Source organism: Acipenser ruthenus, chromosome 1, assembly GCF_902713425.1.
Source record: "Acipenser ruthenus chromosome 1, fAciRut3.2 maternal haplotype, whole genome shotgun sequence".
Taxonomy (NCBI): Eukaryota; Metazoa; Chordata; class Actinopteri; order Acipenseriformes; family Acipenseridae; genus Acipenser; species Acipenser ruthenus.
The window spans coordinates 83,139,206-83,161,703 of NC_081189.1; the positions used below are offsets into that span (position 1 = coordinate 83,139,206).

General features: G+C 37.1%; 1 protein-coding gene across 4 annotated transcripts in view; it reads right to left on the reverse strand.

The window, feature by feature from the left end:
• The window catches only part of LOC117420411 (tolloid-like protein 1), an 87,776-nt gene that overhangs the window by 34,565 nt on the left and 30,713 nt on the right, over positions 1-22,498 (reverse strand). For all 4 annotated transcript variants that reach the window (XR_009329597.1, XM_059031141.1, XM_059031147.1 and 1 more), the window contains 8 exons: positions 17,457-17,567; positions 16,243-16,320; positions 15,601-15,753; positions 13,843-13,960; positions 9,307-9,485; positions 8,730-8,835; positions 7,885-8,009; positions 5,616-5,731 (listed from right to left, as the gene is read on the reverse strand). Coding sequence is in view for 3 of the 4 variants with exons in the window: in XM_059031141.1 (XP_058887124.1) it covers positions 5,616-5,731; positions 7,885-8,009; positions 8,730-8,835; positions 9,307-9,485; positions 13,843-13,960; positions 15,601-15,753; positions 16,243-16,320; positions 17,457-17,567 (986 nt within the window). In the remaining variant the exon portion in view is untranslated. The remainder of the gene's footprint in view (positions 1-5,615; positions 5,732-7,884; positions 8,010-8,729; positions 8,836-9,306; positions 9,486-13,842; positions 13,961-15,600; positions 15,754-16,242; positions 16,321-17,456; positions 17,568-22,498) is intronic.

A 22,498-nucleotide genomic window follows, 5' to 3' on the forward strand; every position in this document is an offset into this window, starting at 1 on the left:
CTCTATATTGATCAAATCCCTTCTACTGTGTTATTTATTTTTTTTCAACATATAGGATATTCAGTTTGATATATTGTTTTAGTAAACTGGTGAGGCGCAGTTATTTTTTTCATAGCTCAGGGAGGCTCACTATGAGAAAGTTTGAGAACCACTGGTATAAGGGACTATATAGGATTTTATATATATATATATATATATATATATATATATATATATATATATATATATATATATATATACAACCGGACATTAGCTGCCCTCAATTGTCCACAGCAAGCACCTGTAGTCAGAAATCAAGTCCGGTAAACACATATGGTTTTTTCTTTTGATATTTGTGCATCATTAAGGGTTATTTTCCAAGCTCATTTTATTTTTCTAAACAGGAACATTTTCAAGTACAATTCTGATTTAGACTGCTTCCAAGTACTAAGAAACGGCTAATTTGTTGTTTCTGTTTAAGTTTAATTTTTGGAAACAGGCTTCGCACTGCTACTTTACTGGACTTTCCCATCCTGTACACTTCCAGTTTTCACTGCTACTGAACTAAAGATATTTTCATAATTTCGATTTTACCCCAGAAAAGCTGAATTTCACTCGCCGCCCCAACCCTGCTCGCTCAGCAACACCAGCAACACTTGGCAGCACTTATTTAGATGGCTTAGACAATTGCTTCAACACCATTGCAGTTCCTCCTTCAGCATCTCGTGCCAATCTCCATCCCCTCCTTCATTACATCTTCTATTTCAGCGGCTTCATTGCTCGCCCCAGCCCAGCCAGGTCTGGCCCCGCCCCCATCTATCAGCATTCCAGAGTACAACCTGGTTACAGCATCTGCTTCAGGCTCCCAATCAGCAGCCGCCATCCAATGTCATGCCCTCTCCCCATTGAACTGAAGGCAACCCGCAAAATATCGAGAAAAGCACCTAATCATCAATCTTTCCTCCCTGAGAGGCAGAAGGCAAACTATGAAGGAATGAAACAGAGGCTAACAGAAGTAGATTGGAGTAAAATAGAGAAAACATCCATGGAAAAAAGGATGGCTGTTTTTTTTTTAAAAAATGTAGTGCTAGAGGGGCAAAACAATTACATCCCATTACAAATATTCAGAGAAAAAAGGCACTTTACAGAGCGTTTAAAAGGGACCAAGAACAAAGTACACAGAAAGAGTACTTGGAACTGGAAACACAAGTCAAAAAGGAAGTTAGAAAGGCCAAGAGAGAGATAGAAATCAATATTGCTAAGGGGGCTAAAACCAATTCCAAAATGTTTTTCCAATATTATAACAGCAAGAGAATATTCAAAGAGGAGGTTAATGTCTAAGGTATGTCTAAGATAAAAATGGCAAAATCATAGACGAAGAAAAAAAAAAAAAGCAAATATATTAAATGATTACTTTTCACAAGTTTTTACAAAGGAGGATACGGACAACATGCCCCACATGTTGACCTGTTCCTATCCAGTTTTAAATAACTTTAGCATAACAGAGGCAGAAGTGTTAAAGGGACTAGGAGCTCTTAAAATAAACAAATCCCCTGGGCTGGATGAGATCCTCCTAATAGTACTCAAAGAAATGAAAGAAGTTATTTACAAACCGCTAACCAAGATCATGCAGTCTCTTGAGACAGGGGTTGTACCGACAGACTGGAGAATTGCAAACGTAATACCGATCCACAAAAAGGGAGACAAAACCGAACCAGGTAACTACAGACTAATAAGCCTGACTTCTATTATATGTAAACTTCTGTAAACTATAATAAGATCCAAAATGGAAAATTACCTATATGGTAACAGTATCCTGGGAGACAGTCAGCAGGAAAGGGAGGCCATGTCTAACTAACCTGCTTGATTTTTTTGAGGATGCAACATCAACAATGGATAATTGCAAAGCATAGGACATGGTTTATTTAGATTTCCAGAAAGCTTTTAACAAAGTCCCGCATAAAAGATTAATTCTCAAACTGAACGCAGTAGGGATTCAAGGAAATGCATGCACATGGATTAGGGAGTGGTTAACATGTAGAAAACAGAAAGTACTGTTTAGAGGAGAAACCTCAAAATGGAGCGACGTAACCAGTGGTGTACCACAGAGATCAGTATTAGGTCCTCTGCTATTTCTAATCTACATTAATGATTTAGATTCTGGTATAGTAAGCAAACTTGTTAAATTTGCAGATGACACAAAAATAGGAGGAGTGGCAAACACTGTTGCAGCAGCAACGGCCAACAAGATGCTCCGATATATTGTGAGAGGTGTTGAATTTAAATCAAGGGAAGTAATGTTAAAACTTTACAATGCATTAGTAAGGCCTCACCTAGAATATTGTGTTCAGTTCTGGTCACCTCGTTACAAAAAGGATATTGCTGCTCTAGAAAGAGTGCAAAGAAGAGCAACCAGAATTATCCCGGGTTTAAAAGGCATGTCGTATGTAGACAGGCTAAAAGAACTGAATCTATTGAGTCTTGAACAAAGAAGACTATGCGGTGATCTGATTCAAGCATTCAAAATCCTAAAAGATATAGACAATATCGACCCAGGGGCCTTTTTCGACCTGAAAAAAGAAACAAGGACCAGGGGCCACAAATGGAGATTAGATAAAGGGGCATTCAGAACAGAAAATAGGAGGCACTTTTTTACACAGAGAATTGTGAGGGTCTGGAACCAACTCCCCAGTAATGTTGTTGAAGCTGACACCCTGGGATCCTTCAAGAAGCTGCTTGATGAGATTCTGGGATCAATAAGCTACTAACAACCAAACGAGCAAGATGGGCTGAATGGCCTCCTCTTGTTTGTAAACTTTCTTATGTTCTTATGTTCTTATCTTTAATCTGCGATCCCCATTTTCTTCAGTAGGCATCCCACTCTCAAGATAAACCATTGGCCCGACTAGAATTCCTCAGAATCACCTGGGACACTGTCAAATCTAAAGCCAGCCTCCCACTTGACAATCCTGGAATGCATTTGTCAGCTCATTAATAACTTCCAAGTATCAAAATAACCGTTATCTCCCCTCGGCCACTTTAATTTCGCAATTTGCATTAATCCCAAGGCAGAACATTCATATTGTGCTTTCTCGTTCTCGCCTCAACTGCAAAAACCTGGATTCTCACGTAAAAATATCTTTCAGAAGCAAGAAACCCTCCTCCAGAGCTTCCAACACTCCAGCTTTCCTCCAGTACTCGATCGTGGCAGCCATTTACGCAGTCAGGCTAATGCTAATTGTCATCTAATATTTCCGCTCATCCTCTCAAATACTACAAACTTTAATACATGGTGAGAGACGTGATACAAGACTGGAAATCTGTCCTTTTCCATTCCAAGCAGAGATGATAGTAGCAAACCGCTGATTGATCCTTTATTAACTAACACATAGGATGGTCAGCATCTCTTCTCTCTAGACATCAGAATGTGGTACACCTTGCTGCAATACTGGAACAATCAACGAATGAAGTTCCAGCAGCTCATCTTTAATTGTTTGGATATCAGTTTCCCACAATTTCATCATCCAAGCTCGCCATCTTCCAAGCATCTACAGTAATGCAGTCATCCCAGCAGTACGTCTGACACTCCGAAGAATCACTGAGAACCCCCCTGCATCTTCATCCAGACTTCCTATAATTGCTCCAAAAGCATCATTACCAGACACTGGTTCTCTTCCCATCTGGTTCTCTTCCCACCTCTCCACTCTCGTCACCAGAGCAGGTCTTTCTCCCCTATTCTACACCACACATTCCTTCAGGACTGGCACAGCCACTTCAGCAGGCACAGCCCGGATGGCCGACACATATAGCTTGTTCCACTAACCATATATTTTTAGTTATTTTGTTTGTCTTTGTTTATCTTTGTCATTGTTTGTCTCTTCTTGCTTTTATGTTATACATTGGCATGCAGTCTTTGTTTGTCTTCACAGGTCTTTGCAGGTTCTTTGTGTGGTCAGAGGGGGCCACCGGCCACACAATTCTTTTGCAACTCATGTGAAAGAAGGCTCTGTCTTCCACATTTACTCTCCTGGGACGTGGCCCTCTTACTCTTAGTGCTCGAGTCCCATAACTAACAATTATTTGTGTTCTTTCAGATTCTCTTTTCTTCCTTACGTGAAGGCTTCGTATGAGCCGTTCTGTCCTCTGAGGGTCAAACCCGGTCGCTAACTGGGACCCAGTCGCGAGGCCAAGCCTATAACGACTCTCCGAGAAGTCAGAGTACTCTGTCTTTTCAGGGGCCCGGAGGCCATTAGGGCTAGTCTCGACTCCATAGGGAAGGGTCTTGCGGTTGGAGTCCGGCCCGTCCTTTTCTCTCTCCCTTGTCTAGAGGCTGAGCCTCCAATCCTAAATTGCAAAAAACACTCCATTCCTCTCACAGCCCTGGCTCCCGCCCCGTGAACTCAAAGATAAGAACTGTCAAGGCAGATTGATGATTAGATTTAATTGGGACTCCTGATGTATTCAATGGAGGGAAAATCTTATATAAGCCCAGAGCAACACCCCATTCGATACCATTGAACTTGATCTTGCAAGCTGACGTGGTCCATGCTCTGAGGGTCTCCGAAAAATGACTGCTGTTTGGTAGTATTCAGAAGTCTCTGCCCTTTGAAGACAGTTCTTATTTTTCATATATCCTACACTACACTTCCATATACTAGAAGGTAAGCATATATTTAAATTTATATATCTTTTATATTGGATGCATTGCTATAAGGTATATAAATTATGTTTTAGTCTTAAAAGAATGGTATATTGAATGTTCTAGAACGTAGCTGTGGGTGTTCTAGCTTTTTGCATTTTATGGCCTGAAGGCTAAGCATATGATAATCATATCTGTATTACTGTAGTGAATTATGAATGCTGTTAAACCTGCAAAGGGACTAGATCGCCCAGATTGCTTAGTACTTGGGATTTACGGTGGTCTGCGCAACCAACCAATCCAATTTTTAAAGCATTTAACAAACCGAAAAGAGCACTACTTCTGCTCTGATTCGTTAAAACTTCAAATTAAATGAGTCTGTGTGATTTTCTTGATTATTAAAAAGTTGTCAGGACATATGGCACACCCATTGCAAGAACAAAAACCACTTACAGAAGTTTAAAACATCTCTGTCCTCCTTAAATGTCTCCCCTGAGTTTAAGAGTGTGCTCAGAGCATATATATATATAAATAAAAAGAGTACGTGCAAATTCTGACAAGACGTTTTGAAAAAAAATATTCAGAATACAAACAAGACATGCATTCCATGAAACTATCATTTTTGTAGCCTATTTTGATTGACTACAAGCTGTAACCTTTTATTTTTTCTATTTTCCTTCTTAGTGTCTGCTTGCAGAACCCCTGGTGATAAAGGGTTGGTTTCTCCAAACCTTGCCCCTACCCCCATTGTTGCACTGCAGATTAGACAATATCAACCATACTCCCTTAGATCCATGCAAAAGATTAAAGTGATCCTTGCATCATTGATCACTTGCAAACCATAAGTAAATAACTAATGGTAAACTAATCAATGATCCATATATTCATATAAAATATCTGTATTTGATAACCTTTAGACAAATGTCTTTAGTCAATGTATCTTTTTTTCAGATCATAATAAGCATCTCTGAAACACCAGAAATGAAGGAAGGGTTACCTTTTCTCCTGGGGTAACTGAGATTCTCCAAACACAGTGAGTGTAAGAGGGGTATCCATTAGGGAATCCAGGGGATGAGAAATTGCCAGTTGACTCCTGTAATGTTTCTCCACATGCTGTAATACACACAATAATGTGTTTAATGTATTTGTCAGTTGTTGGATTGATAAAGAAGGGTAAACTGCCATTCATAAATATTGAGTATCTACATAATTTATTTTCAAAAAATTGTATCTACACAATTTATTTTCAAAACATTGTATCTACACAATTTATTTTCAAAAAATTGGAAAATGTGTCATATTGTCTATATTGGGCACTGCATATTCTTTAAAATTGATGGTGTCAGGCAACAAACCATTTATTATTCCACCGCTGAAACTGATATCAACTAATTTTGTTTGTCTTTAACTAGGTATAGGTCTCCAGCTAATATTGCTGAGTAGATGCAATTTTAAATTACATTTAAATTATGGTAGATGTACTCCAAGATATTTAATCTTATTATACTGTCAGGGTCTCAGTGTGCCTAATATCCTAATAAATATTTTACTACGACTATTACTACAACTAATAATAATAATAATAATAATAATAATAATAATAATAATAATAATAATAATTCCATTAAGACAACTGACATCCAGAGTTTCTACTACAAATGCACAATAAAACACCCTTAAACAGCATTAAAAAATATACACTATTTTTCTGAATATACAGTAGCTTGTTTTGGAATGAACAAAAAATGTGATGGCAGTATACTGGTAGTACGAAATTGCTTATGATAGACAGCTCAGCAATATACAAATGTATTTAGCGAGCTTAAGTGGGTTTGAAAAATACAATTCCGCTTCTCATAAAAGTGATTAGCCTAGCACTTGCAGTTTCACCTGTCAATCACTTTGCCAGCTCCTGGGGGATTGATTAATACTTTTCCTACCCGTGGTGCATCAGCTGCTGCCATTTTCCTATCAATTAATGACAGCTTCAATTAGACCGCCACTCAGCAGCCACCCACCCTTATGGCTTTCAATCAACAAGTTATTTCACCTGATGAATTGCTGGCCGATCTTGAACAAGGCCAACCTTTTCCCCATGAAAATGTAATCAGAGCTGAAGTACCTTGCAATTACAGAGCATTAACAGTCAGCAGGCAATCCATGCATCATAATAATCTCAATGAATTATAGATGATGAGAATATCTTTAGATAAAACAGGCCAAGTGATGAGGCTCAATATGTCTTTAAAATGGCAGCTGCCTTGTTAGACTGAATGAGAGATTAGATTTGACAAGGGCTCTGAAACAGTGGGGGGAATCTTCCCGCTGAGCAATAAATATGGCATTTCAATATTTTGCAGACCATCAGGTAAACAGGAAAAAAGAGATGCTTTACTGTGCAGCAGACAAACAGGACACTGAGTGCAGATTCACAATTAACAGGGGGTTGAAAAAAGACTGTCACTATCAGCAAACTTATTTTGAAGACGAGTATCATAAATTAATGCATAAAGGGGAAACAAGGTCTCCACATACCTTCTTTGCTACAAAAATATTAAACTTAATTTATACCAAATGGAGATTTTTTGAACAAAGGAAATGGGACAGGTTTATTATGCCATGGCACCTGCTTTTCACACACCGTTAAACCAAAAAATGTTCCTCCAAATAAGAGAGATACTATTATTCCCATCACCTTTATCAAGAATTTGACAATCGTCATGAGCTTGGCTTTATAAGGCAATTTAGACTTAAATAAGGTAAAAAAAAAGTGTTGACTCATATTTAAAAGGTTTCTATGTCAATCAGAACAAGGTCATTGTATATATTTTTAGTGTTCTTGCAGGGCCTTGAATAACAAGTGCTCGTTAGACTGATTATAGTGACTGAAACTGAAATCAAAGGTACATCTGACATTCTCATTGCTCGAGTGAACTTGACTAACATTAGCTGAAGGGAAATGGCTGTCGCATTGCTACATGTGTTGCTGAAATGCTATGGGGGAGGTCTGTCAGAGAAAATAATGGCATGCAGAAGAGAAATTCTTAACCTTCCTTGTTTACAGACAGCTTTAATAATTCATTTATACCTCAAGTACCAAAAGCAGTCACGACCGGAATTTTTTTTGCTGTTGTTGTTCTACAGTAATTAATGCCGGACAAACTGCAAGCCAAGGGTTGAGTATGATGGTGTTGTTCAAAGTTGAATATGACAATTAAATAGCTTAACAGACTGATCCTTATTTGTGTACTTTTACATGGCAATACCTGGACATCTATACAGCTTCCTTGCCTGTGCAATGTCTCCTTTACTTAATCGGGTTCGCTGGCCAATGGCAGGTCTTATACCATTTTCATCGCGGGAGGGCAGAATAGTATCCAGAAACATGCCCCTATAACAAAAACACACAACATCTCATTTTGTGCTCATTTTCAGTTACATATTGATTTACATAAAAAAGACGCACGTCACAAGATTGTAGATGACGTCATTCTCACTTGTCGCAATGGGTCAGAGACTCTCGACTGACCAAAAATGTAAACTTGTCAGTAGTCAAAATAAGTAGTCTTTATATTATTGGTTTTGGTGTATTATTTAAATGCTTTTGTGTATTATTTGGTGACCTTTCTACATAAAATTACCATGCCAAAATCGTAGCCTTATATGTACATAATAATTGTATTTATTCAATGGTGCAGGATCCTACTATATGCCTTTCTGACTCATTGTTTTTGGTTTTATAAATAAAATATCAATTAGAGGGTAAACATGACAGATCCTCCACAATATTTAATGTGTCTTAGAACACATTTGAATGGAATTTGTGAAAACAAGCCATTAAGAGCATTTCAGAGTTTGGTGGCAACATGCTGAAAACACTCACAACGGACAATTGATCAGTCAGACTGATCGATCCGATTTTCTGGAGCCTAGTGTAAAGTTCCTAGTGTAACCTTCAAAGGAAACACATGTCTTGATTATTGAAACTGTATTTAACCCAGGGCTTCTTTTCAGTCTACAGCAAGAGAGGTTGTCTGTCACTTCTAGCACATTTATTTAGACAAAAAAAGATTATTTTAAAGCTCAGAGATATGTAACCGTAGACTCCAACCTTGAGAAAGTGTTCCTGGCATAGTGCATAATGCTGTCAAAGTCATATTGTTCCCCAAGAGAATTCACTTCTCCAGGTTCCATCTTCAGGAAGTTGTATTCCTGACCTGCAAACAATTCATAACCAAAGATGCTGTTTAATCATCTAACTTGCTAAGCTTCAGAATGCCCTTATTTGTGAATCAGTTAAAGTTATTATTATTATTTTTTTATTACTCAGTAATATTCTGAATTACAAAGAATTTAACCGAAACTGTTTATTATAGTGCATTACATTTCTGAGGGATCAAATGTATCATTTGTATAGCTGTTCAATTACCACAAATGACTTCACCCACACACTATATAAGACACACTATACTGCCACTGTCAAAGTGTTTACATTTTCAATTTTTTTTTTCTAAACTGTGATAAGCTCCATTGAGTGCTTTTTTTCCCTTTGGTATGTAAGGTGTACAGTGCCAAGGATAACATAGGATATGTCTTCACATATTTGATAAATGGGATAATCACTCCAGACAAAGAGCTAGACAGGAGTGGAGCCTCTTTCAGCTGGATGTCCTTTTGTGGAATCTCACCTGGTTGGATGTTTTCTCTAATAATGGTTACATGATCATCTCGATCTGGTCGTGTATGTTCATGCCAAAACCCGATCACATGTCCCAGTTCATGCACAACAATTCCAAACTTATCACAGTTCTTGCCGATAGAAATGGCCTGAGGACCATTTCCTCGTCTCCCCACATAGGAGCAGCACCTGCCATGGAAATAAAGGAGGGATCAGTGACACCAGCCAGCTTCCTTTCCTTCACCTTCAGCAAAATCTGATCTACTTAATTGATTTAGCTTCATAAAAAAGTGAACATAAGAGCATAATATATCTCTTTACATATGAAACATAATTACAGAGGTTAGTAGTAGTAGTCGTAGTTGTAGTAGATGGCAAAAATATGTATTTCCTTAGCAGTAAAAAGTTTGATAATTTCAACTGTTGTACAGAACAGCACTAACCTCAATTTACTAACCTTTTTCTTCACTCTCCGTTAACTTTACTGAACTACAGTACTTCTCTCTCTCACTGTCTCCAACGGCTTCTTAAACTGGATGTGAGCTTTAGAATTTGTCAAATTGAAATATAGTAGGCGGGTATTTTTGGAATAATTTGACGTGATTTGGAAGTTATCTACATTGAGGTGTGTCAGTCAGAAGAACTATTTGTAAATACTTGTGATAGATTGAAAAATGTATCGGATAAAATTAGAAAATGAAACAGGGCAGATGATGCCAACTTGGGTTCAGAGCATTGCCGGCACTAGGGGGGTGCTGGGGTATGCCCTGCACCACCAAATGTCCTTTTGGCCCACCCAAGTTCACTCTCCTTAGTGCTTTAAATTATTATTTATTTATTTATTTATTTATTTATTTATTTTTTAAACCACTAAGGAGAGTGAACATTGGTTGGCCAAAGGGACATTTGGTGGTGCAGGGCATATCCCAGCAAAACCCTAGTGCTGGCACTGCTCTGAACCCAAGTTGGCAAGAATTAAAGCTTTATCTGGTTTGGCTGGATTCAGGGGCATGTATATTTCATCATTTAAACCAGCTGTGGAGTTGGCAGTTAGCAAAGCAAACACATTGACAAGACTCTAAGACACTGTTGGGTTTGATATAGACATCAAAATTGTTGAAATGATTTCTTCTATATGTTTAATAATGCTGCTCTCCACAGCCTAACACCATTTCAGTATTGCATCTACAAACCTGCCAAGTCTCCCGATTTCATCAGCTTGATCTCCTGTCTCCCGATAATTTAGATTGGCAATTGTAATACATTTTTGACTCAAGTTAATTTTCTAAAACAACCATATATACATTTCTCCATTACATGAGAGTAGGTGTTAAAACTTCATGTTGATATTGGACTCAGCTCTCTTTTGCCTCCTTGGCACATCAGCACAAACAACGACTACAATGCTGTCTCCAGGGATCAACCACAGTGCTGCCTCCCTAGCACATCAGCATGACAACTGTCTGGACTGAGCTGAGTAGGGTACTTCTCTGGGGTCTTCAAGTGGGCACCTTCCATCCTTGGTGTTTCGTCGACTTGCCCACAACACCTTAAGAGGGTTTGACAGTGATTCTGGCATCCCAGCATCACCCCCCTCCGTTCCCCACTCATCTAAGCCCAGTTTACTTACATTCCTTTACATCGACGTTGCTTTCTTTCTACTGTGCTTGAGATCCCCAACCAGAATCTTTTTGTCTCAACCAGAGCAGTTGCTGCTCCTCTCTGCTGCTTCAGATAAGTTCTTCACTATGCATCGCAACTCTAGGCCACTGAATCCGATGTCTCTGAGAAACCAGGTTGTGGAGTGTGCCACAAATCCTCGAACAACCTCTCCACTGGGTAAACCTGGAGTCTCCATCCTCGCTGTTGCGCTTCAGCAGCTAGTTGAGCGTACCGAAGTTTCTTCCTTGCATATGCCTCATCCATAGCAACCGCCCATGGCACTGTTAACTACCAGGTGAACAAGGCGTGCTGATCCAGAACACAAGACAATATCAGGTCGAAGGTTAGTGGTGGCAATCTCAGATGGGAAAATAAGCCATTGTCCAACATCTGCCAGCATTTTCCACACTCTAGCAGCTTCCAGTTGTCCTAGACGAGTTTTGCTTTTAATACCTTTTCTTGGTGGTTTCTCCCCTGGATGAATGTTGTTCTTCATGTGTCATATATTGCTGGAACTGATGGCAACCTGTTGGTCATGCTGCACTTCTCTTCCAATGCTAAGGCAAAACATCGCAGCACCTGGTCATGATGCCAAGTAAACCGTCCTTGGCTAAAACCCACCTTACATCCTGTCAAAATGTGTCTTAATGTAGCTGGCGATGAACACAAAGGACACCACAGATCCTTTCATACCCATAGATTAAGGTTCTGTGGTGATGTGAGAACATCATATGTTGACCTGATGAGGAAACTGATCCTTCTCTGTTCCAATGTCCATAGCTCTCGCCAGCCAATCTTGCATTGTTCCACACTCTCCCACCTCATCCATCCTCCCTGCTTTGCCTGGGAAACTGCCTTTACGCACCTCACCCTCTCCTCCTGTTTTTGCACCTCGTTGACTACCAGCTTCCTCCCTTGAGCTGGGGCTGCTTTGTGCCATGAAGGAGGAGCTGAACTGAGACAGAGGCCAAGGTATATATATATATATATATATATATATATATATATATATATATATATATATACACAGGTAGTGGACAAAAAAATGGAAACACCTGGGTAAATGAGGGACATCAAGTATATTGAAAGCAAGGGCTTCCACACAGGTGTGGCTCATGCGTTAATTAAGCAAATAACATCCCAGTATGCTTAGGGCCATGTATAAAAATGCTGGACAAGCCTGGTTGCCTATAATTATGGCTAGCAGGCTGCAAGAGGAGACCTCAGTGACTTTGAAAGAGGGGTGATTGTTGGGGCGCTTTTGGCAGGAGCTTCAGTGACCAAGACAGCTCAACTTGCTGATGTTTCATAAGCAACGGTGTCTAAGGTGATGTTGGCATGGAACTCCGAGGGAAAGACATCATCAGCAAAGGGCAACAGTGGGCGGAAGTGCATACTCCAGGATCGTGATATCCGTGCATTAATTCGAAGTGCAAGGCAAAACAGGCGAGCAACTGCAGATCAATTGACTGCAAATTTCAACCTGGGGTGCGAGCAGCCAGTTTCATCAAAAACGGTCTGCGAGAACTCCCCAGCGCCCTATTAAGTGACTTTACATTGGCGTTTCCATTTTTTTGTATGGATAATTAAACAGGTTTTAATAACAATTACTGTACCTTTAATAATGTATAGAATAAAATTAACATACACAAGTACTTAGTACACAAGTACCTACTGATGATATATAGCTAGTAACCTATTCTATCACATTAAGCATACAAAATTATAGAGCTTTACAAATCATTAAATTAATGCAATTCAGTACAATTTTGACACATTACAGAACTTTAGGAATCATTAAACTTAAAAAATTCAATAAAATATTTCTATACTTTGATACTTGCTTTTAAGGCATTGTAATAACATGCAATTGAAATAACAGTTGTTGTCTGCTCAGTAACATAGACAGGCTCTCCAGCCCTTACTGACGAAAAAATCAAGAACAAGGTGACTAATTTGCTTAACTGCAACAATTTAAAACAGACAATGCTCCATTTAAGGTTTTGGTGGTCTGAATAATTCTGTAACTTTCATTTGCCTCAGTCTGCTGGTCCTTTTTGTGGCAGCTAAATCTCGTAGCCATTTTAGCAGCAGAAGCTGTATGCGTAATACACCACACGTAATTCACGTGATTACAGGTGCATTCGGTTTCTTTACATTTACAGTAAAAAAAGGTAAGAAAAAATTTAATATATGCATATATATTAATAACTATATGTGTAACCATTCTTATACAGTATAATGCTTATTGTCAGATTCTGTAGCATACGACTGATCTGTGTATAAAAAGTCTAGGTATTGTTAATCTTGAAAATGCCTTACTCTTAATTTGTAAGATATGATGTATAGTCATTAGAACCAGGGTTCAGAGGTTTAAGTATGCTTAAGGCACAAACCTGAAATGTCATCTTCTAATTCTTTTTACCTAGTGCATTGGAGAATCACGGTGCTGGACAATGAGTTATGCATTCCTTCAAGAAAGATATCAACCACAGGTCCAATCCCATTTCTGTGCATTAAAGACATCTCGTCAAATACAGAAGAATGTGTATTTAGTACAATACCAGAGCTAACCTGCACCCAAAGTAAAGTCTGGATTAGGGAAGGCTGCTCTTTGGAAAGCAATATGAAAGTGCAGAAGCCTTAAGAAAAAGTATTTTGCAACTACAAAGGTCAAAGAACAGAAAATATAAAGCATAAATGATGGAGCATGATCCAAACTGTTTTGGGGATTTCAATTACAGACAACACTGTATGCTGAAAAGCAGGGCTCTAGGCTACAGAAGTACTGCATGTCTCCCCAGCTCACCCAATTACCCAGTCAGTTTAATGACTTTACCATAAAGATTAACAAGTCCTGACTGGAACTGAAACTCTCACTTACCCACAAGGCCTGTATGTGAAGACAATGTAACTTTCCTCATCTGTCCGCTCGATGAAAGTAACACATGTGTGTTTTTCCCAGTGTCGCATGGCCTGTTTGAACATAGCTCGCTGACTGCCTGAAGGAATCAGAGCGCTCATTTAAACAATAGGAAATGTGAGTTACATTCTATAACTTAACATTTAACCTCAGATCTAATCAAACATACATTTCCATGCAAGATGGGATTCAACATGATAGTCGCCTTTGGCATAAAGATTAAGTAATATCTAGGCTTGGTTTAAATTTTCTTCTATGGGTCACATCAACATTTACATTTTCTTTCAACCTTAGAAGTACTCAGTAAATTTGTTTCCTCTCGGGTTAAAAGTCAGTTGTTGATACATCTCCATTTAAGTCTGGACATCAATTATATCAGCTGAAGCTTTTCACAGGATGGTACATTGGGGTATCTTTCTCAGTGTTTTATTACTGTAGACTTTTTATTGTTGTCCCTTCTTTTCTGACTTATTTTAAGGAAACACGATAATCTTAAAAACACCAGGATAAAAACAGTTCTACTTGAATTGGATCATCTTCAATACTGAAGTCTGAATTAGTGGATTTTTTTTTCAACTGAAAATAGACAAAAAAGTGAATATTGTTGTTTCCACCTGTGTGCCTGTTTTCTTTTGGTGCTATTTTGTTGCATAAATGTTACTAACAGTTGCTTAGGGTACTCTCCCTATATATAAAGCATCTATGAAGGGGTTGTTTATCAAGATGTGGAACCTTTGTAATACGACTCATATTACCTCCCATATTTTATTTTACTTTCTCTGGAATTTGTTGGATTTTGTAAATCAACTTGTAATTGTGTTTTAGTGCATTTGAACTTAATGTTGCTGCAAATTCTATGAATGGCTTAGAATAATATGTGACAGTGAAATATTTTGTTCCAAATGAAACTACTAAAAACAAGATAATATATTCCAATGTCTATTGTTTTATCAACTAGACACCAATAGGAGAGTGTTCTCATATTTAGTCCTTGCGAAGACCAATGTGTTTTTATCATCATTACTTTTGCACTCATACACTCTGCCATTTTATCATCTTCAAACCCAGGCATTCACATTTGGCATCCAAATAGCCATACTGTGGAAGTGGTGGTTTTGTATTGCACTTTACCATGTACCTGTGAATTAGTAATGCCTATCATTCTGTCTGAGCTGAGCAGGAACAGGACCCATGTACCTGCGGTTAGGTAAGGGTTTGTATCGGGGACAGTGAGGTAGATGAGTTATGAAAGAAAACTAAAATAATGAAGTTTAGCCAGAAAGAAATGGGGATGATCGTGTCAGAAAATAGTAGTCCACAATCCAAAACCACTACAAAATTCAACACAACTAGCACATTGCACCTATTTAAGAAGTTTCAAAAAGTAAGACCAGGGATTGGATGAGCAAATAGACGCTCTCTAACACCCTAAGAAGGTTGGTCCACCAAGGTAGGCAAACCTTGCATTGCCACTGCCAATGTCTCTTATTATGGAATGTTAACTATCACTGCACTGAGTACAGTAAAAGATGACTTGCAGTCCAGTACAACAACTTTAATGAGCTCTAAGGGTCATAAGAAATCATTACAAATCTACACTTTATATCATATCATCCCTAGCTGATTTACAAGGCACTATAAAGTATGGCATATTTATATCCTGGTCCATCCCCTGTAAACACATTTGTCCTGTAATTCAACAAAAGCAAAGTCTCTCACCAGTGAAATTGCCTCCAATAACAAATGGAATGACGCCTCCAGGCCATATTCTCTCAGTGCGTGAAGTTGCAGCTCTGGGAAGTCTGCTTTTTTTGCTTTTCCCTGAGGATTTTGTGCTCCCAGTTTCACTTGTTGTGTTTTTTCTCCCATTGTCTGCGAATGCAATTAGAGAGACAATCTTTCTTGCTGTTGACCAAAATCTATAATTTCAGTACTGAATCCTAAAGTCTCTCATCAAAAATGAAGATTTTGTGGTTAAAAAGATTTTTAAAACCATGTAATTAATATGCATTACCAAGGAATCTACACTTTTAACATGGTTTAGTTGCTCTTATTTACTGTTGAGGAACAGCTATACTCTGCATTAATAGTACCTACACTTAACACATGCAGCTGTATTTGATAATCACAATATTCAGTCAAATTAGTCAAGTAAACACAAATGGTGTTGTTCTATATTTTTTGTCAACACGCATTAAAAAATCCTAAATTCAACACACAGTTAAAATCTCATTTCTTTAGATTGTCAAAGTTCCACATCAATGACCCCGCCACGTGTTTACAGTACATCTTGAGAATGGTTAAGTATGACTTGTACACTATGTCAGAGAGTCTGCTAATTGAAATAGTTGAAGTAAATACCATGGCCAAATCTTCTTATCCTGTCTATAAGCTGATAAAGTGACACTTTCTTGGATATAGCATGCTCCCCTAAACCACCTAGAAAAAGAAAGAGAGAAAGACATTACAGTTATTTTTCTGAATATATCAAAAATATACTGTACCTGATTCATATTAACCTAAATAATTCTCTGGAATGGAGAAAAACGGATGGAGAAAGCAGATTACTGGTGATTTTAATATACAGTTGATTATTATGAAATCTCTCACAGCATATTAAAATTGCTGTTTAAAAAATATTGAATATTTAAACACCTGGGATTTAGATCTAGTGATATAGTCTATATCCTTTCAATTGTTGTCAGACTATATTAGTTTTTGTAAAAACTGACTTTATATTTGTTCTACTTTGGCAACTATAGAGATAGGTATCATCCACTAATGGCATTCTGTCATAAAAATCAATTTTATATTTTCATTATGTGGACTGCTTTTACTGTACTGAAGATGAAATTGCTTTTTAAATATATTTAGGGAGGACTGTCGGGTATTTAAGGTTGGAGACCATTCCAGGCTAGTTGACTCAGAAAATAATTTAAGTGTGAGTTATTGCGTCTCCTCTGTATTGATGTCTCGCACAGTTCACTGGGCTTGTGCCAGATTTTTTTATCTTTTCCTCACAAGGATTCTAATGTTTCAGCCAATAGGAAGGCTGAGAACAAACACATCACAAAAAAACAGAATCAAGGAAGAAGTTATTCCCCAGTGTATCTGAGTACATATAAATATAAGATGACTAATACCAAAAGTTAAAATGAATGCATGAAAATATATCAAATTTTAGCCCTTATTTAGGCAGTATTGGGAAGAAATTCAATGGGTGAATGGTTAGAGTTATGGTTCAGGATCTCCATACTCCCACTCCATATTTGTTAAAATAAATTGAGTGCCCAATTATTTTACGCCTGATTTTCTCCCCAGTTCTGAATGTTCAGTTCTATCCCCTCACCGCAGCAATTTCCCACACAACTCAGGAAAACTGAAGCTTCAGTGAGCGTCTTCCCATTCCACGACCAATTTCCTTTTTTTTTTATTTGCCTCCTAAGTGCAAAGCTCAGTTTGCAGCATTATGGTATATAACCTAACTTGGTCTGATACGATTATTCTGGCAGTGCAAGTAGAAACCAATGCTTTTGAAAAAGTAAGAATTATTTTCATAGAATTTAGATACATACCTGTTGTGTGACCTAGTCTTTCATTTGTGTGTTGAGTGAGGTCAATTGTTCTATCGATTTGAAACATTTTCAAGTCTTCTTCATCTAAGGCAATGTCTCCCCAAAATACAGCTGTAAATGAAAGACACGTATGAGAGGACAGCACCTCTGTAAAGCACAGATTAGTCATGAGTACATGTTTTAATGTCCCGTTCTGTAGTGACATTTAAACATACTTTCCAAGGGTGTGATGTAGGTCTGTTTTAAATGCTTATAGAATGTTAACACACTTTCTAATGCAGTGATGTGTTCAGGGAATGTCCTCTCATGTTGGCAGTTTGACTAAATAGAATAAAGAAAAGGAAATGGGGTCATATATTGATTGACTCTATTATATTGATTAATATTATATTGACTGACTCTACACCTTAGTATCCTGAAGTATCCAGTATGTGTTTCTGATTATAATTGTTTATAAGTACTTTCCAAAATACAAACAGAAATGGAACTTACATTTTGGTTACATATCAAACACAGCCAGTTAAGATTCATGTGGAATCTAATCAAAGAACAGTTTACTGGGAGTATATGTGAGTCTGTGATTGAGCCCACAGCATTTTGCATTAGAGACCAGAACACAAGTTGATATTTTAATACTGTAATCCTAAAAAGTATAATATGCCCTCTTCATAATGGGTATGGTTGAGCATTGAATAACAATCATTGAGTAACAGACATCTATTGTTTATCACCCAAGCAGGAAAACTGAAGACGATGCATTAATTTTATAGAATTCAGAAATTCCCCTGAATATATTAATGTGTAATTTTAAATAGTGTGGAGTAGTGGTTAGGGCTCTGGACTCTTGACGGGAGGGTTGTGGGTTCAATCTCCAGTGGGGGACACTGCTGTTGTACCCTTGAGCAAGGTACTTTACCTAGATTGCTCCAGTAAAAAAAACCCAACTGTATAAATGGGTAATTGTATGTAAAATAATGTGATATCTGTATAATGTGAAATAATGTATAATGTGATATCTTGTAACAATTGTAAGTCGCCCTGGATAAGGGCGTCTGCTAAGAAATAAATAATAATAATAATAATAATAATAATAATAATAATAATAATAATAATAATAATAATAAAATAGAAGTGATTTACAAGTTCCCCATAACAATAAAGAACACAGTAAGCGTTTGGGGTACCAGCAGCACCTGGTCTTTTGCTAACCTTGCAAACAGCGTGCTCATCAGAAAGTATGCAGCATTTATAATCTGAATGTACAAATCCTGAAAAATAAAATTGTTGTGTCTGTCACTTGATGAAAATAAAGTACAAGGTTGTACAACCTACATTTCTGTTCCTTACCAGATATGAATTACTTGGAGAAAAACATTGTACACGTAAATTAATTATGTCAACAGATTCTGTGCACCTGGCTATAAATACTTTATTGATTGTAAAACAAGAAACAACAACAACAACATTGAAATCCACTTGCATCCTAGATCTATTTTTCTGTAAATTTAAAGCTTTTTTGACAATGATGTAACTTTTTACAAGCATTCAATACCACAATCCACTGTTTCCAATTAATTGGTCATAAGGGTGGGCATTTATGTGGCATCCATTCTTTCTTTCCCACACATCTTCAATTGCAAATATTTATAAACAATACAACAAAAGCTCCATTTACTATAACTCCTGTGTAACATTTGTGTAATGTATAATCAAACATTTTCCTCGACTAACAAGATATAATAACCTTTATTCAAAACAACAAACAATAAACTGCCTGTAAGACAGCCTGTTTAAGTCAAATGTGTATTTCACCACAACAATGGAATAACTTTGTTCTAGCAAGCGCTTCAATCAAGAGGTAAGATAACAAATGGAAATTAATTTACACCAAGCAAAATCTAAAAAACAATGGGACGACTTTATAAATGAGATGTTACATTCCTATCCTGGTAAACAAACTCATTAAATAAATTAATAAATTAATTTTAATCCTAAACCAGTTTTAAAACAATACATTTTTGCTATGAACAAACATCATGTATATTTGTGGACTCTACAGAAATGTTGTAAAACTAATACTGACTAATATATACTGGAGATTAGTTTTTTTGAATGATTATAAATCTCTCATTATTCAAAACTCCTAACATAATATGCTATTAAAGATAGCTTATAGATACGTAGAAGTTTTTCATTAAAAAACTAAATTAAGATTTTATTTTTTGGAAAGTTAAAGACTAAAGTTAAAGATTTCCAACTTGTAGGTGAGGGGAACAATTTACGTAAACATTGTAGATTTTGAACATAATACGATAATAAAAAAATGTAAAGGCTACTTTAAAGACTAGATTTGTTTTTACATATAAATCTGCAAGACTTTTGACAAACACAACATTTCATTTAGGATGCTCTCCTCCCAAACTATCCTGAAGGTACAGTTCATGAATGGAAGACACCTTCAATGTCAACCAGTTCTAACGAGGCATTGATTTTGGAGTTCCTGTAAATCATGTGTTATATAAATAGAGATCAAACCTGCAGAGGAACAACAGTTCAGTAGCTTAATGCAGCAGACATCCTTCGAGCCCCAGTGTGATTGATTTAGGAATGGAACTATTCATGCTGACATGTGACTGAAGGCTTTGATAGCTCACGAGTTCAAAATGAATGAGTGCATGGAAATACTGCACTCCTGTAATTGTTGAATAGCATGTCTTTGCAGTTAACCCCTTCACACAGAGCAACTACATCTTGATTTGAGTCAAGTCACAAAAATATGTTTGCAGATAAAAATCAACTTGTAAACAGACCTTTAACTGCAATTTGGCAACCCCACAAAGAGGCTCTCTGGTGTTATGTAAATGAAAACTGGTGGCAAATGTGAAATACTGCAATAGGTAATATTGTTTTGAACATGGTCGAAACTATTAAAATACAACAATAGACATATATGGGAGGTATGGGGAAACATTTGTAAATATGTAAAGTATAACAAATTGGACATATTTAGGTTCAGGTTTTGTTCACAACTTAGTTTATGTCTAATTAAGTCCTGTGATAATATGAGAATCAACATGCTGAAAAATTGAGCCATTGCTATTTAGCAGCTTGTATTGCCATGTGAGATTTACAGAGGTCTAATACTTTAATGCTGAACAGCATTAACACTTATTTAGAGCCCTCTCTATGGATCTGCCTGTTTATAGTGTATGTCTTCATTATCAAAGTAGTTTTGAGCTGATTTAGACATTAGCAGCGTGTGATGTTATAAGATGTTCTGTATATAGTCACCTGATGTCCAATGATTCAGATGCGGTTGGGATTGGAAGGTCTATCATTGATTATGGATATGGTTAAAAAAGAATGTCAGACATTGGTTTGTATAGTTTGACAACCATAGGGCAGGCCTAGCTCATTTGAAAAACAAGGTGTTACCTTTGCAAACATATATACTACATTAATAATATTTCTATGAAATGATGTATGCACAAACCCCTGCTTGTTAGCTTCTCTGCCAAACTGAATTGAGTCTTGTATTTTCAGGGAAGAATGCCAGCTCCTTACATTGCAGGATTCCCCCGGCACACATGGACAACCCCTGTCTCTGTTCTATACTAGTAACATATCAAGTATTTTGTTTCTAATTTCCAGAAACAGATTGGAGAAATGTAAAGGAAAACATGCAACCCTATATAAGGGGAAAATATGTGGCATGTAATATATATATTTTTTTAAATAGTCATCTTGAAAATAAAATATATTTCCTTCTAATCAAGAGTATTTTGCTAACATATCAGCATGGTTTCTTTACTTTGGATCAGAAACTGGAATAGACCACTTTGTACAAGTTTTAAAACTAGGGCTACTCCTTAACAGATTAATCAGACCGATTAATCAACTAAAGAATTGATCGCAGATACATTTCTTTACAATTTAATCATGCAGAATTTACATATATATATATATATATATATATATATATATATATATATATATATATATATATAGATATATATATATAATCAACCAATAGAAGATCTGCATTTTCTCAGCAGCAGTCCAATCATAAGTGAGCGGAGGCGGACATAAACAGTTGAAGGCCTTGAGTAGGTTTAACCAATGGGAGAGTCAAAGACCTGCCCCTTGTTATGCAGGTGTCCAATCATTAGTGAGCAGAGGCAGGACATAAATATACTAGGGAGCATGATGTAAGAGTAGCTGAATTTCACATGATATTGCTAATATTATAGAGACCGTTATTAAGAATTATTGAGAGCTTCGAAGTAATATTTAGAATTGCTTTTTACACTAAATTTTGAGAGATCGTAGTCAATTTGGTTATGAATCTATTTTCAAGAACTTTTTCAGAAAAATTGGAGATTATTAAAAAAGGAAGGTATACACCACAAATACCCGAACTGACACAGGAAGGGAAGGGATATACTCGGCAATTCCAACATTCAAACTGTCTTTTGTTCAGTACAGAAAAGGCGATATGGAAAAGCACTGGCTACAGCAATCTAGGACATCTATCGGTCAGCACAAAAACATGAGCATTTCTAAAGTCACTTTCAAGCCACTGTAACACTCAAAACTTTTAGACAAACCTGGATTTATGTTCAACTGGATGAGCAGAAGCATAGGCATACAATACATCACAATGAGCAAGTAAGAAAAAATCGTTAGGTTCTTAAATACTTGATTGATTCTGTTGTTTACCTTGGCAAGCAAGAACTGGCATTCAGAGGGCATGATGAAGGCACCAATTCCTCAAATAGAGTTAATTATGTGGAATTACTTTCATTTCTGACTACGACAGCATGTTAAGCAATTGCTTGTAATAGCCACAGTATTCTCAGGTACAAGATTCAGAACAAATCAAAGCAGAAGTACAGGAAGCCAAGTACATAGCTGTAATGGTAGATTAAACAACCGACGATGGAAACGCAGCTCAGCTGTCTTGTGTTTTCAGGTATGTGACTGGCAGTGGCCCAAAAGAACGGTTGTTCTGTGAAAATGTGTTACATTTACTAAAATAAAAA